At 35.0% G+C, this 18235-nt stretch overlaps 1 protein-coding gene across 1 annotated transcript; it reads left to right on the forward strand.

The window, feature by feature from the left end:
• Positions 1-585: 585 nt before the first annotated feature.
• On the forward strand, positions 586-17995 carry LOC149803022 (uncharacterized). The gene is made up of 4 exons (XM_089951332.1): positions 586-952; positions 7843-8045; positions 10659-11028; positions 15756-17995. Exons 1-4 carry the CDS (start codon positions 724-726, stop codon positions 17855-17857), a joined length of 2904 nt encoding a protein of 967 aa, XP_089807458.1. The 5' UTR covers positions 586-723; the 3' UTR covers positions 17858-17995.
• Positions 17996-18235: the final 240 nt, after the last annotated feature.

The following is an 18235-nucleotide window of genomic DNA, read 5'->3' on the forward strand; positions in this document are numbered from 1 at the left end:
AACCTTAATTACATCCATACACCAAAACTAAGTGAATTCAAGTTATTTTAACAGTGCCATAGATACACAACGTCTTTTTTTTAAATAACTAGAATAACCATTGAGGAAACCCTGGGAAATTCTTTTTTTTTATAAAAATCAAACTCTATGCAAAGTGTAAACTCTAAAGCAAAACCTTTTCAGCATAGGGGGTGTACTACATATCTTATGAACTTCTGAGAGAGCGACAGGTATAAGGTGAAGTTGATTGCCTTTGCAACATGCACAATGAAGATAATGTTGACATACCCACTTGCTACTTTCATGTACTTGGCTGAAATTTCTTGAGATAGTGTACTTGTGGAAATTTTGCATGATCTAAGCACATAGCTAACGAAAATGACTGCTCCCAGTATAAATAGCCAGTATAACCATTGAGGAAAATGCAAAACCGTATAGCGCCACGATATGTATGTAACGTCATTGATAGACTCGAGGCAACAAAAAAGCGTGGTGTGATAATAATAATTACGTGACGTCATTATACCAGATTAAAGGCAACAAAGCATAACATAGCGTGATAAACTTATATTTTGTATAGGGAATTCAGATCATCAGCCCGAGTCATTTGAAACAAAAATGTGATTGATTAAGTGTGTTGTTTGAAGTTTACTCTAGGATAATTAGGAAACAACTGTTTAATATACATTTTACGAAAAAGTAAGGAGCACACAAACTCTTGAAATGTTAAACAGAGGAGACATTTTGTATTCCCAGGCGCGCCGTGTGATGAATCACCGTCATACAACGCAACCCCGTACTAATCTGGAGCCCTGTCAAGAGCTGATGGATGAAACTGGGGACCATTCTCACCTCCTGCTTGAGAAAAACGAGCACATGCACCCTCTCAAGTCTAGGGTCGTTTGTGAGAACTTCTCCAACAAGCCAGTGGAATTCAAGGAACTTAGTATTGGTAGGCACCTCTGAAAATTCTGTTTATACACATAGCGCAATCTACTTATTCAGTTATACATTTTACATCAAATACGTTGGTATTATATTGGTATGCATAGTTTTACAAGAATATTGAATATACGCTGAAAATTCTTCAAAGTTTGAACTTAAAATGGATCAAGAATATTATTTTGTTCGCATTAGGAAGTGTGTGAATTTGTCTTATTGCCCTTTTTCACAGATACAACACAAACGGTGAATTTGCATAGATTCAAAACATGCTTATCAATATTTTAGCAGTCGATAGCATTTAGGCCGGGGTTGCAAAACAACCGCGAGTCCTTCAGTTGGACTTCATTCTATTTAGTTATCGATCTATTAGGGCCGGCATGGGTAACTTCCTTCAGGGCGCAGGCCTAACAAATTATATTTAAAGCCACGCCATATCATGTAAATTAACGGATAAAACCAGGTTACGGACCTGATCCGGTCTGCCGGTCGATCTTACCCACTCCTGTACTAGAGGCACCGATAAACGGCGTTTATTAGACAATTCAATATAGGCCAGTTGGAATTTATCAGATTTCTGCAACAAAGAAGAGAAAGCAGGAGTACCGATAAATTGCATCTATTAGCCACTTGAGGATAGGTCAATAATAATTTATCAGAATTCTTCTATAAAGATGGGGCAATGGCTTTAATCTATATCATGTATTTAGTATTTTGTTTTATTTCAGGGCTCAAAATATTTTTGCTGAGCAAGTGAAAAAAATTACTCTAATCCTCGTATAAATAGAAAGATCATTAGGTTTCATGCGGTAAAAATATGCAGAATGAAATAACAATGTGCACTTCTGCCTTGCTTTTTTACCTTTGTTTCCACTGCAAATAATTAGTTTATATCCCATGTAATAAAGGGGCACCAGGTGGCCGAGTGGTCTAAGTGATCGCCTTTACCGATCACTGCCATATCTCTCTATAATAATTCTAAGTATTATTGTAATGTTAAGAGTATTTAATCCAATCTGGCTGCAAATAATTAGTTAATTAGTTTATATCCCATGTAATAAAGGGGCTCCATGAGGCCGAGTGGTCTAAGTGATCTCTCTCTCTCTCTCTCTCTCTCTCTCTGTATGTGCTCAAGTCTCCGGCTCGGTCAATGTGGATGTGTGAATAGGCTTGCCAGTAGCTTCCCATGGGTCGGTGTTTCTTACTGGGGTTGACCAGGTTCTTTCTCCACCAGTTACCGACCGCCATGTATAACCTATCTTGCGCTAAGAATTGGCGTTAAACCAAAACTAACAACATACAATAAAACTTTTCTGTTGTAGAGACGACTGGGTATTTCTCACGAGAAATAACACATAAATATAAAGAAAAGAAGGAAATAAATAAAATAAAAACATTTGTTAACAAAGAGACTCGTGACATACTGACTTTCCAATGCTGCCTCCAAACTACTTCCAACTTATCAACCTGCAAAAAATAGTTATCCCCTGCAAGTGTAACCACGGCGGAAATATTCCACCACTGGGATTTTTGTTCTATTAAACTTTAACCAAAAAAATGACTGATTGAAGTTCTTCGATAAACGTTGAGTTGTCTTATAAGTAAGCGTTAGCTCCATATTACGCGAAAAGGCAGTTTAACATTCTGTGTGAGATGCACGGGAAGAAGGAAACTTGTTTCTACCGCAAAGGTGTGTGTGTGTGTGTGTGTGTGTGTGTGTGAGAGAGAGAGAGAGAGAGACAGAGAGAGAGAGAGAGAGATTTTGATTTTTAACGTATCTTTAACAAGTTTTCAGTCATATCGCTACAATGTCTATATTGTGACAGTGTATAGTTATGTCTAGCACTGGGGCATCATGACGCAGACATGTATCATCATGTACCACCAAGTCACTTTATTCTGACACCAGGCCGACTAGTCCTAACACTAACCTCTTAATGCCGAGTGCCAAGTCTTTGGTATGACTCGGCCGGGGCTCAAACCTGTTGCCTGCCGCATCTGAGGCGGACGTTCTAACTACTTAGGCAACCGGAGAGGTGAAGCAAGTTTGTAACCCAGGACTAAAGCTGATGAACATTAGCAGAAAATGTTGTGCCAGTGCCTAAGGCACTATCCAGTTAATTACAAGGGGTAGGGGTGGAGTATTCATCCGAACTATATGATTATTTTGCATCAAGGATGAAAATTGTTCATCCAGTAAGTAGGAACATTGTAGGTAGATACAAGAGCTGGGATATATTTATAGCCAATTAAAGGTCAGTCATTAAAAGCATAAACAAGCAAGCAGATAAACAAATGTAAATTCGAACCCACCCCAAACCCCGATAAAATTGCCAATGCCATTGTTATTTATTATATGTTTCCCATGCAGACACTGTTATCAAATTGCCCATATGCGTCTAAATTACCAATCGTTATAATTGCCCAATGTCAATAAAATACGTGTGTATGATGTCAAGAGGATAAAAACCACCGCGATAATTTTGTGCAACGCTTTCATTTTAAATTGCTCTTCTGCTATCAAACGAATTCTTCTCCCATACAACATTAACATTTTAGGATATGTGAATCACCCATGTCTGCTTATCACCTGATAAAAATACTCAATGCTATATTCAATGACCCCCACCCCCCAGAGAGAGAGAGAGAGAGAGAGAGAGAGAGAGAGAGAATGAAAAATAACAAAAATAAAAATGGACGAACGACAGCATTCTACATTAACTACACAATGTTCAGGAAATAGGGAAGTAAAACACCTCAAAATTCGTTATCTGATATGTATTGAATTGCGACTGGATGAGACTTTCATTTTCTAACTGAATGTAGTGACAGATTCATTCCCGGTTTTTACGTATTTGTAAATCGTTACAGCCGTTCATGTTTACCATTGATGGGGATAATGTCACCGGGTTACCGCGATGAACGACATACCCAAGCATAGACTGTTAAAGACAGTGATTTTTAAAAAGAATTAATCCATGAAATAGTAGAATGTCTAACGTTTTTCTAATGTCTGACAAGAATTGTTTCTACCAATCAGAGTCGAGTGTTCAATTAGTCCAGAAAGTATTCGTTTATTATCTACATATATTTACCGTTTGTACTAACTTATTGGAGAGATCTAACTGAAAACTGCATGGACCCAGATCTGTCAGCGCATAATACGCTGGCAGATCTAGATCTGTGCAGTGATGTTAATACTAATCAGTAAAACGAACAACAAAGACCTTTATCAGCCGGCGCATTATGCGGCATCATGTCATGAAATGAATTGCTTGCAGGTGGACCTAACTAAAAAGCGACTAAATACGGTAATAGTTTTATGAGCAACAGTCATGAACATGTATCATGGGTTAAATGATTCTAGAAAAACATTACTGACCAGTTCTTTTTAGAAAGAATGTTTTTTGTCACCCCTGCAGAATCTCCAACCACAGACCGTTTTATCTGAATTGACGTGTTTCACATCAACTAGCATGGTTGCTAACTTATGTACACCATGTAACTTATTCTTTGACCGTTAAAGTCCTATCATGCGACATTTGTGGTAATATTTTCAGGAAAAAATAAATGTGGAATTTTTAATACTCCAGCAATTTTCAGGACAATGAAATTGTTAATGGGCAATTTTAACCCATGTTGATGGTCAGTTTATAAGCTTAGTGACAGTATCACTCTTGCGATGTAGATGTGACAACGCAAGTATTAGCGACGAAGTACCAGGATCGAAGTGGAAAAAAGGAAGTCAGAATCTAAGTATGCAGTACAGCAGTTCTTTATTAAAATTAAACAACACTCGATATAGAAGAGAAATTACACACAAATCATTTAAAATATATTACAAAAATGTTATATTTAATTTGAGCTGACCAACTTCACACACTTCTATAATTTCTATATTTAGGAATTAAAAGCCGAATAAATTGACAATAATGAATAAATGCTTAAGAATAAAATATGACAAACTAATACCAAAGTTATTTTCAATCAAAGTATTTTATTAAATGTTTATTCTAAAAACCAACATATTACTTCCTATAATTTCAAAGGTATTTTGTTTCTAAATAAATTATTTTGTAGTATGAAGTTGATAACAAACAATTTTTACCACAAAAAAATCTTAATTTTATAAATTAACACAAGTTCTAAATCAAGTTAAACAATCCGAGAAACAATATATTTAAAAATTCATATTGTATAATAATAATAATAATAATAATAATAATAACATGTTACATGTTCCTTAGAGGTAGGTGAAATAATTCTAAATATATTAATTCTCAATGCATTAGACACCAAAGAAAAATCTTTAACTAAAACTAATTACATTCTTCTTACCGTGAAAAAAGGAAGTCATAATCTAAGTCTGCATCACAGCAATTCTTGACCAAGCAGTGAGTGCGGGCGTATAAATACCGGTTCCTATTATATGACGCGTTGCTTTGCTCTTAATTGGTCATGACTTACAACACTCAGCCTCACGTATATATCGTTTGGAGCACGTATGGCCCTCAAAGAACCACGAAGAACCTTATTCTACTTCCAATTCTCCTCTGCTTCGTAAAAATTTGCTTACAGTGCGCAACTCAGTTTCTGAACTAGTTTTTAATCATTATACTTACATACATCAATGTGTGGGAATGCGTGCGTGAATCATATCATCAACTGAATGATACAGCTGTTATACTGATACAGCTTTTACAATGATACAGCTGTTGTTTTACTGTGAAACAGCTGTATCACTGATAGACTTTGGTAAGGCGCCATATTGCAATCACATATTACAAATATTCTATCATTTTCTTTTTTGCACAAATTATATTTATTACACAAATTTAAATTATAATTCCGAAATTACTTTCTAAAAAAAATCCCGCCCATTTATATATTAGCAATCTCAAGAAATTACATCGTAACAATAGTAAGGATTTAAAAAGCACGATTGTGTGATATACCTTTACTGCACGGAGAGAGAGAGAGAGAGAGAGAGAATAACTGTTTCATGTACTAGTTTAACCCACTAGCGTAGGCATAACCCATTCGAATACAAGAGCGTACCTTTTAATAATTCCCTACGGTCCAGAGTTGCAGTTTTTCTGATTACCTACTACCATGTACGCTTTAATGGCGCACGTGTATGCAACGCACATACTGATTAAGCCAGCAAAGAGTGAACAAATGACTTGACGCAGCCGTGTTATTGGTTACTTAAATTTTCGGTTTACATTTTGAATATAAACCTTTTAATAAAAATAGAGAATCTACCATGTTATTAAACACTCTGCCACCAGACATGCGTAGAACTGTACACGTTAAAATTGTATTATAAAACAAATATCCATAATACCGCACCTGCCTTCAGAAGAAACGCATGGCCATCTGAACAAACATAATGGAAACATAAAACCAGTGCTATCCGGATTCGTGATCAATATCAAAAAATGATCTTAATTAACTACAGCCTCTACGGATGTGGGGGCTTCGTTTTATAGTGTGTGTCTATGTATACCATTATCGAAAGAAACTAAAGAAAATTGTAGTAGAAAATAGAACATAGAACGAAGAAATGAGATTTAAGTAAGGTATATATGAATTAAGTATGCATAAAGTTTTATGAGGACAATACGGAAGATTAAAGTTCACTTATCATGTTAAATTAAATTATTATTATTATTATTATTATTATTATTATAAAGTTTTTGCAAGTGAAAGATCGATGAACTAGTAGGAAATGATAATAAACTAGTTTTTGTCTTTTTTTATGTGAGTTCTCCAGTAGAACTTTAAAGTATAAATAATTCGTTTCAGTATTTAGACACTTTTATTAGTGCCCTTGCGTCCTAATTAGAAGGCATAAAACCCTGAAATCATCGTTAGGCAGTGTTTTTTTTTTTTTTTAGCTTTCCTCAGAATTATGTTTGGAAAGCTTCATCAGTCTTGTGTTAGTTATAATCCATTAGGGGAAACTAAAGACCAGTAATTACCATTTCTTTACCAGTTATCCTGCAAATTCCTGTCTCTTTTGGTGTTTCTAATAATGTTGTCAAATTGCAAATTTTTCACGAAATTACACTATCTTTTGGAGGATAATGAAATACACGGATCTTTTTGTACAAATTATTATGATAATTAAGCAGCAGATAAAAAAGGTAATGGAGTCCAAAAACACCGAAAGACGAAAGACATCAAATATATATAAAATACTGAAGTATATTTAAGAGGATAACATAGTCTTTGTCCCAAAATGGCCGTAGGGAATGACCAGTGAAAATAAAAAAGACTGATATCAAACATCCATGAATTAAGCATTGCAAGGTTTACTGTTACGCTGTACCAATCAATGCAAGGCTTACTATTACACTCATACTGACATGTTTGGATGGCAATGTGTGCTTCTTTTTGGAAGTAACAGTTTAATTGTTCATGTAAAAAAAAATTGGTACAAAACTCACTAAAATTTGTTAAGAGCATCGACATGCCACATAAACTAGTATCTACTTGTTTATTGTTTGGCAGTATGTTTAAGGTTCTGAAGGTTTGGACACTACTTAATACTGTAAAAACGCCTGTAAAATAATCATTTGAGAAAATATCAAACCAGATAACGTTAAGATGCATAAATCCGGTGACGAAGCTGTACAATATTCCAAAATTGTGTTTTACTACAGCCAGTATGAAGTCTGCTTTAGTCCAATGTCATTGGCTAGTAAGCTCAAAGTTAATTCATCAGACTTCAGTTACGTAATGAGGTAATTCGTTTGATAATAATGTACGTTCAGTACGTCTAATACTACATGTGTGCAATGACACTATTTGTCTTCTCCTCTGTCTATTAAAAGATGACGAAGAATTTAAGTGAACGTTGTTTAAATAATTTGACGTTGTAATCACACATTTCAGATGGATTTTGGGATTTCCTGTACTCGGGAGAATGGAAAGGAGGGAACTCAATCCGGGTCCTTGACGGTCAGTTGCTCAGCCAGTTATCGCACTCGATCGTCTTCTTACGAAATCGTGGTAAGGTCGTGGCCCATACTACCTTCGCCTACGCCAAACACATCTGTCCTGAAACAAGGAGCTGCCACAAGCAAGCAGACAAAGAGGTGAAACATTTTTTTTTCCCCATTGTACATGAAAGGGATATGAAGAGTTGTTTGATTAAATAAGTTATTTTGATTTTATCGGCGAAAAAACCTCAGAGTTCACGCGCTTTTAATATCTGGCTTGTTTGGTTCGACTTATTTCTATAAAAAAGTAAGCTGTGAGCAACATTAGCGAATAACATATCATGTTTTACAAGAAGTATTTTGTCTATATGACGCGAGCTTTACATTATCCCCACTACTCCAGATTTTAGCGTAATTATGGTATAGGCATCTCATGCATGCTTATTCTAAGAATGATGTCTCCATGTTTTGTAAATAGACATATCCATACTTACCTAAATAGATATATCGATTTTTGTTTATCTATACGAGGATATAACTACATAATTGTAGCTGTACTGAGAAAATGACTAGCCCATTAGAGGCGAACCTAATGTGATGGGAATGGAGTAGAACTGGACAGTTATTTTTCCATAAATCTAGTAAACCTATGGGTATGTCTGAATTAATCCACGGAATATTTAGTACAAAAACTTTTAGCGACATTTTTTAAAACCGATTCCAGTAGAACATTAACATTTTGAAATTTATATCGTTCCTTACTTCCCATGAAGATAAAAAAATAAAAAAAAAACATTCCAGCTTTATTGTAGTCCCTCAAAAGCATTGACCGCATTGATGAGCGTGTATAGTTTGATATAATTACATGACCCAGCATACATACTCATGGGCTCTGAAGTTCGAATTGCGAAAGTAATTTAACAGCTCTTCAATGGAGACAACTTCACGTTCTCGATTGCCAACATGGAGACGTAAAGCCTAATGGCTATAAGTGATTGGGATTCGTAAATTTTGTACACAGAAAATGATTCGAATGAAAACTGGTATTTTGGTGATTTTATTTATATATTGAGGTTATATATTTAACAATAATTACTTCCTAGCCTCAAAGTACTGCCAGTCAAAGTTAAGCAAACTGTAACAAATATATTTCAATTGTATTAAATAATGGTAAATTCAAATAAAATGTTAGAGAAATTGTAATTAATATAATGAAGTGACAATATCAATATTCAAACCATTTTTTGAAACAAATTATTTCTAAACTGTTTCTTAGTAGTTTGCAAACATACCTAAAACGGGTTAGTACATGTAAAAAGAAATATCACAGCAAGTAAATCTCATATGGCGTTAGTCGAGCTGGTGTTTACGAGTTTTGTATCGCCCCCCTTTCTGGACTAATTATAACAACTTTTTCCACTGGCACGCGTCTGGCGCGCAAGGGACATTAGTCTGTCGTTGTTTAGTTTGAAATCAGCTATTATATCAGTTATTGGCAAAAATATTGTCACTTCTTAACTTCTTTATTTGTACATATTTAATTTAAAATGTAACAATCTTCATGAAAAATGCTACTTTCTTTGTGGCAATTGTCACGTTCTTCTCGAACATTGTTATATTCTTCGTGGCGGTTGTCACATTTGTTCTTTAACATTGTTATATTCTTCGCGACGTTTGTCACATTCTTCTTGACAATTGTTATATTTTCATGAAAATTGTCTTTGCTCATGAAGATTGCTACTTTTTTTGATGGAAAATTAGGTCTCATCCCAACAAGTTTATTAATGAAAAATATATTCACTTTTATTCGTGTTCGGTCATGGTGCAAACCTTTTAGTGATAATTTTTCATGAAGTTCTTTTTCAAGGAAATATGAAACCTACTTGAAAAATATCAGTCGTCGTGAAGGATGTGCGTTTTTCAAAAACAAAAGTAACATTTGTCATGAAAATTATTGCTTTCTTCGTGAAGATTGTCACATTCTTCGTGAAAATTGTTACTTTATTCACGAAGACTGCCGCTTTCATTGTGAAAATTGTTATTTTATTTACGAGGGTTGCCACTTTCACTGTGAAGAATCACAACTAATACGAACAGTTTTAGTAATGAAAAATCTATTCGTTTGGGGGTGGGATGTTGGACAGTTTCGGCACAGGTGCACACGTTCTCATGCAGATTTAGACAATATTGGTCTGACAAATCTTCATGGAAAAATTTCTTCGAAAAAGTGATTTTTTTTCGCTAAAAATGCACCCTTATGCGAAGAAAATCATCTTTCTGTGAAACATTTTTTCGTGAACAAATCACTACGTTAATAAGCTGAACATCATAACATAGATTGATCTACAATGTCGATAATTAAATAACCCTGCAAAACCAGGGAGTCACTTTAATTGACCTTCAGCCTAAGGGCGGCTTGTTTCAATCAACTATGGCATAATTAACACCACATGAACCTCCAAGCAATTGGATCAACGAGGGAGTTGTCAGTTTTTATCAATTGGATTTTCAGAGGCATAAGTTTGGTACTAGAAAAAACATTTGTCGATCATCTGGACACTATACTCTTTTTCCAATTTACTATTTACACATTTATTTTGCAGCTCGCTTAAATGTAATCTGTCAGTAACACACCATCTGTAGGAAGGCGGGTGTAGGAGCATTGATATGTAGTTGCTGTGACAATTGATGAAAAGTCAATAACATTTATTTTATGGAGAAAACACTTTCTTACTCGTTGTAACGTTGCTTTTCTTTTTCTCGTCACAGACCATCAATTTTGTTGAAGAGACCCTTCTAATTGAGTTGACCAACTTAGGTCGCCTTACCAAACCACAGCCAAATAGGCCAATGGACAACCCTGTTCACGTCATGCGCGTGTACCAAAGTCCCAGAAAAAAGAAAACAAAGCCAAAACCGCAAACAATAAAGGACGTCAAGAGCGCGAGTGACAATATTTCCCCACATGTACCCAAGCCTACGAACCAAAGAAAAGCAAAATCCCAAATAATTGTCCATAGTCCGGGCGAGAAGGATTTGGATCTATCAGTTTTGACAAAGCAAGAATCCCAGGAAGAATCATTCTTGCTATCGCCACCCAAATATCTGGAACTACAAAGAACGGATAATTCAAGAAAAAGTCTCTCTCTCTCTCTCTCTCTCTCAACTATTTGATCATATACTCCGTCACAAAATTGCTTGCAGCATTGCTGAAGCATCCATTATTCTGTTCTAAATATATGCTATTAATACACGTTAGGCAATCTGACATTGGGCACGAGTTATTACATCTCACTGACTTTATGTCCTTAATAGTAAAAGTTTGCCCTTAGTAATACAATATATTGTAAAAAAAGGAGGAGGAACAGTCATACCTTAGATTATTTCCATTAAAAGCATCCAGTTGAAATAACAAATCTTGTTAAAAGAGCTTTAAGAAGAAAGAAATCATTAAATTACGTAAATATTCAATACATTGCTTAATAAACATACACACTAATTGTTATATACAATGTAGATGATAAATGAGATGAATGTAAGCAATAGATAACGATTAACTTTCTTTTTTTTTTCAAGTTCAGTAACCAGCCAATTTCAGTTAACTTCGCCCTAATCTAAGCGAGGTTATAGTAAGGCCATGTTTCTTATGCGCCCCGTGTCCATCAAATAATATTTTGAACTTCTCAATTCGCTCAGCCAAATTTTGATTAAAATTGAAAATGAGCATACAGGCATGAAGAGGCGTCAAAAGTGTATACATGATACCGGTACGCTATCAAAGATAGCTGCTTTGCTGAAAACATTTATTCTGTAAAAGAAAGGTATATAAAAGAAAAACAAATCTTTAAAATATTTGAGTCAGAATAAGGTAATGGGTAATAGTTTCACTATGCCAATCAATCTTACTTTACACCATCTTACCTAATTCCTGATGACCAATACAAGGGCCTCCAGCAGTTGCCTGTCTTGACTGATTGCACATTGTTACCAAACAGATTATTGAGATATACAGTTGGGAACAAAACTGGAAAAGGTCACACAGTATACTAACATGTAGAGGTTATGTAAGTCGTACCGTTGAGCTTGAATAACTATATAAGTATTGATTGAATTTAGTTTAAATTGAAGCTATGATGTTTTCTTATCAGCAGAAATAACGTTTATAAAATATTTAAAATTTCGTTCGACTAGTAAATACGTTTTCTAAGCAAAAGGATGTTGGGGGACGATTAGGGAAAATGATATAAATATTAACTTTTTAGTTTAGACAACATATTTATTATTATTCCGGCATCAGTTTCCTTTCAGTTTATTGCAGTAATGATATCTGTCATAAAATATGGCAGCAATTATGACAAAAGAATAAAACCGTTAAACTATCCTTGAGATGCTGCTTTACCTTTCATTGACGATTTTTTTCCGAAGGCATTCTGGCAGTGAGGCATTTTGAATTTGTATAAATAATGCTGGTCTTCCATCATACATGGCCTTTTGAATTTGTATAAATAATGCTGGTCTTTCGTCATACAAGGCATTTTGAATTAGTATAAATAATGCTGGTCTTCCATCATACAAGGCATTTTGAATTTGTATAAATAATGCTGGTCTTTCATCATACATGACCTTTTCGATTTGTATAAATAATGTTGGTCTTTCGTCATACAAGGCATTTTGAATTTGTATAAATAATGCTGGTCTTTCGTCATACAAGGCATTTTGCATTTGTATAAATAATGCTGGTCTTCCATCATACATGGCCTTTTGAATTTGTATAAATAATGCTGGTCTTCCATCATACATGACCTTTTCGATTTGTATAAATAATGCTGGTCTTTCATCATACATGGCATTTTGAATTTGTAAAAATAATGCTGGTCTTCCATCATACAAGGCATTTTGAATTTGTATAAATAATGCTGGTCTTCCATTATGCAAGGCATTTTGCATTTGTATAAATAATGCTGGTCTTCCATCATACAAGGCATTTTGAATTTGTATAAATAATGCTGGTCTTCCATCATACATGGCCTTTTGAATTTGTATAAATAATGCTGGTCTTCCATCATACATGGCATTTTGCATTTGTATAAATAATGCTGGTCTTTCGTCATGCAAGGCATTTTGAATTTGTATAAATAATGCTGGTCTTTCGTCATACAAAGCATTTTGAATTAGTATAAATAATGCTGGTCTTCCATCATACATGGTCTTTCGAATTTGTATAAATAATGCTGGTCTTTCGTCATACAAGGCATTTTGAATTTGTATAAATAATGCTGGTCTTCCATCATACATGGCATTTTGAATTTGTATAAATAATGCTGGTCTTCCATCATACATGGCCTTTTGAATTAGTATAAATAATGCTGGTCTTCCATCATACAAGGTATTTTGAATTTGTATAAATAATGCTGGTCTTCCATCATACATGGCCTTTTGAATTTGTATAAATAATGCTGGTCTTCCATCATACATGGCATTTTGCATTTGTATAAATAATGCTGGTCTTTCGTCATGCAAGGCATTTTGAATTTGTATAAATAATGCTGGTCTTTCGTCATACAAAGCATTTTGAATTAGTATAAATAATGCTGGTCTTCCATCATACATGGTCTTTTGAATTTGTATAAATAATGCTGGTCTTTCGTCATACAAGGCATTTTGAATTTGTATAAATAATGCTGGTCTTCCATCATACAAGGCATTTTGAATTTGTATAAATAATGCTGGTCTTTCATCATACATGACCTTTTCGATTTGTATAAATAATGTTGGTCTTTCGTCATACAAGGCATTTTGAATTTGTATAAATAATGCTGGTCTTTCGTCATACAAGGCATTTTGAATTTGTATAAATAATGCTGGTCTTCCATCATACATGGCCTTTTGAATTAGTATAAATAATGCTGGTCTTCCATCATACATGGCCTTTTGAATTTGTATAAATAATGCTGGTCTTCCATCATACATGGCCTTTTGAATTTGTATAAATAATGCTGGTCTTCCATCATACATGGCATTTTGCATTTGTATAAATAATGCTGGTCTTTCGTCATACAAAGCATTTTGAATTAGTATAAATAATGCTGGTCTTCCATCATACATGGTCTTTCGAATTTGTATAAATAATGCTGGTCTTTCGTCATACAAGGCATTTTGAATTTGTATAAATAATGCTGGTCTTCCATCATACATGGCATTTTGAATTTGTATAAATAATGCTGGTCTTCCATCATACATGGCCTTTTGAATTTGTATAAATAATGCTGGTCTTCCATCATACAAGGCATTTTGAATTTGTATAAATAATGCTGGTCTTCCATCATACATGGCCTTTTGAATTTGTATAAATAATGCTGGTCTTCCATCATACATGGCATTTTGCATTTGTATAAATAATGCTGGTCTTTCGTCATGCAAGGCATTTTGAATTTGTATAAATAATGCTGGTCTTTCGTCATACAAAGCATTTTGAATTAGTATAAATAATGCTGGTCTTCCATCATACATGGTCTTTCGAATTTGTATAAATAATGCTGGTCTTTCGTCATACAAGGCATTTTGAATTTGTATAAATAATGCTGGTCTTCCATCATACATGACCTTTTGAATTTGTATAAATAATGCTGGTCTTCCATCATACATGGCATTTTGCATTTGTATAAATAATGCTGGTCTTCCATCATACAAGGCATTTTGAATTTATATAAATAATGCTGGTCTTCCATCATGCATGGCCTTTTGAATTTGTATAAATAATGCTGGTCTTCCATCATACATGACCTTTTCGATTTGTATAAATAATGCTGGTCTTCCATTATGCAAGGCATTTTGCATTTGTATAAATAATGCTGGTCTTCCATCATACATGGCCTTTTGAATTTGTATAAATAATGCTGGTCTTCCATCATACATGGCCTTTTGAATTAGTATAAATAATGCTGGTCTTCCATCATACATGGCCTTTTGAATTTGTATAAATAATGCTGGTCTTCCATCATACATGACCTTTTCGATTTGTATAAATAATGCTGGTCTTTCGTCATACAAGGCCTTTTGAATTTGTATAAATAATGCTGATATTCCATCGTATAAAGTGGCTACTTCGTAATATGAAAATTGTTCGACAACCTCTTCTCGCTTCTCAACCAATTTGAATAAAATCTTACTGCGAGCATACTGACATCAGAACATTTCATATATGAACCAATTAATAAGATCTGTCGTCAAAGATTCCCAAAGTTAATAAATATATAAATACTTCACATGATTACTCACAACCTGCTCAAGTAAATTTATAAATCTTTTTGACAGCCAGCTCACTGTGTACGCAGATCTGTACAGAGGTGCATCTCATAATGGATTTGAATATAGCTTGACTGTAACCCTCTAGCTTTCCACTATTGTGGTTTGGAATTCAATCCATGATCAGACCATATCTCAGGTCGATACGTATGATAAAAGTAATGCCACTTGGCACAACACTTAGCCACTTGCTGCATGTACATTACAAAATGTTTTGAATGTTCTACTTTTACAAAACCAGAAATTTATAATCGGTGAAAAGTAAACTCTTTAATAAAATAATGCCGAGATTTTATGAGCATATCGGACAATATAGTTGATTCTGAACGACAAAAATGCATCAAAGAATTAGATCTAACTGGTTGACGTTGCTGAAACCAATTGTTAATAGAAGTGTCAGCGGAAACCGTGCGCATCTTATGCTGATATCCATTTGAGCTTAGCGCTTCCAAAATGCGATTTACAAGAGTCTATGTAAGAGTAAATAAACCGCCAGTCTACCTGTATTATTCTTTCTTCACCTGTGTAATTATCACTCATATTTTTGTATCCTTGCAATAGGCGAGAGTTTCTATTCTTCTGCTCAAGCAAAGATGTTGTCATCGAACTCAGCTACTCAAGAAAGGCGTCCTGACGGGAATGAATTGAAGCTACCATTGCTGGGCGAGAGGAAATGCGATGATTGGGCTATCAGCCATTCAGAATGCTTGGAAGAATCCACTAAACCGATCAAGACGCACACAAAGAAGTTGCTACTGTATCAGGATAATCTTGAGAAATGCCCTGACAAATATGTTGTGAAACTACCACGGCTGGTGGAACAGAGAAACGATCATTGGGCGACCTGCCTGGCAGAACGTTCAGAGTACTCCATCAAATCGACCATGTCTCCGGAAGCAAATGAAAGCGAGAATCCTATCAAGGATCAGCTCCAGAAAAACAAAAAAGCTACAGTAGAGTTTGGTCAGCAACAGTCAATTGATGACTTAGATGAAGCTCTGTATCTGGGAAACGAAGTGGTTCCACCAGAGGCTTATGAGGTAGAAACAACGGTGATGAAACTTAAAATAAGAAAGCAAGAACTGCAGAAAGAAAGAGAACTTAAAAAGCTCCTAAGGAAACAGTCAACAGAAATAAAACCCTTTCTTCCTAAGCTGAAACCCTTGGACTCTGAAAATATTAGCCTACAACTCGTCCACTACCCAATTCTGAACTTTGAAATGGTCCCCACGTTAGAGGAGATGATTAAGTTCATGAAGGATGATGAACATATTGATCCAAGGTACAAGGTTGATCAGGGTATATATAAAAAAAGAAAAATTATCAGAAAATACAATCTCTCTCGAGACACAATAATGCACGTGTTGAAAGGTATTCACAGACGTCATGCAGTAACCCTTCACTCAGATAATTTTCGTACAATAGAAGAATTTGTGAAAAAGTTTAGTGCTGTGCTTCGAAATGAAAACTATGGCGATAAAAATGCCAATAAAGAAGCACATAATAAACATGCAACTTTAATGCAAAAGTGGCTTGCAGGTGCAAAAGCTGGCAAAGAAGCTGAAGGAAAATCAAAATACGAATTGGCATCTGTTGTAGGAGCAATAAGAGATTTGAATGCCTGCAAAAAGCATGTACGACTGCATACAATGACTGATCAAAGCAAATCTCTTCTAGATGTCCAACCGAAGACACTCATCGCTCCATTAGAACATGTTTTGACACAAGAAGGTACAAAAAATATATCCATTGCTCAAGAAGAAACCAGTTCAATACAGAATGTTTCAAAAACTGCACCCTTCGCTCCAGTAAAAAATGCAAATTTAGCTCCATTAGAATGCGATTCAGATCTAGATAATACAAAAGAGATGTACAACCTTTCAACAGAGTGCATTCCAAACCCGGACATTCTGGTCACAACTTCGACAGGAGAGATAGTCATGACGATGAAAACGTCTAGACCATTGTCTGTAAGTGGCAGACACGGCATCAAATCTGTACAGTCAAAGAAAAACGCTGATTTTAATACTCTAAGAAATGCATCTGAAACTATGAATGGAGAAGGGCAGTTTCCCAGTATGTATGATGGCAATTCGGATGAGCCCTCCATCCAAAAATCGAGTGACGAGTCTGACAGTGAGCAGGAACAATTGTTAATGGAGGTTCCAAATTTGAACACGTTTGATACTGACAATTGTAATGCCCTGGACAGTGTGCAAAAAGTGCAGATAAAGAAACTTAAGCAAAAAGGAATGCCTAAGTTTATGGACGTAGTAAAAAAGTACTCCAACATGCAGGAAATCTTAAAAAAATTTCAACCTAGAATGGAGGATAGAATGACAAAAGAGAAGGCTAAAAATGCGAAGGTACCAGGCACCCAGCAGAATGAAACAAACAGACTAAATATGCAAAATGTGCTTGGTACGCTTAGGGCCTTTAACTTCTTATCAAAGTCTCCCATTAAAAAACAAAACTCCAGATCCACACCATCAAAGCTTCATTTTCCAACCTCATACACCGCTGAGAAATTTATGCTCAAGTTCTCTCAAGCTCTCGAGGACTTTGTGGTCCGTCGTGAAATTGTGATCTCCAACCGTGACTGGAAGTGCAGCAACTCGGTAACCTTCACTCGGAAGACTGTTTTCACCTTGCGCAGGATGTAAGAGGATGAATATGATTGGTTCAAATAAAATACAGCTCAATCGAATTTAGAGGGGGGGAAATGTAACAAAACATGTTATATCTATATTGTACTCTATATTGTACTCGTGTGAAACTGTCTACTGATGAAACAAGATTTAAACGATTAAAAGACATATTACTTTATTGCTTTATATTGCTAAATTTCAGACCTTAACATTCGTACTAAAACTGCATCCTTCAAAAGTCATCATATGTAGATTTAATTGAATTAATCGGTTGTACAAATTCACAAACTTTCATAAAGTCCTCTCCAGAGCGTCGATATCAGTTTACAGAGAATTTTTCAAGCTAAGAATGAAGAAAAATCTGAAGAAAACAAGCAAACAGAATTCGGACAC

Source organism: Sinohyriopsis cumingii, chromosome 3 (genome assembly GCF_028554795.1).
Source record: "Sinohyriopsis cumingii isolate HCF-2022 chromosome 3, ASM2855479v2, whole genome shotgun sequence".
Lineage (NCBI taxonomy): Eukaryota > Metazoa > Mollusca > Bivalvia > Unionida > Unionidae > Sinohyriopsis > Sinohyriopsis cumingii.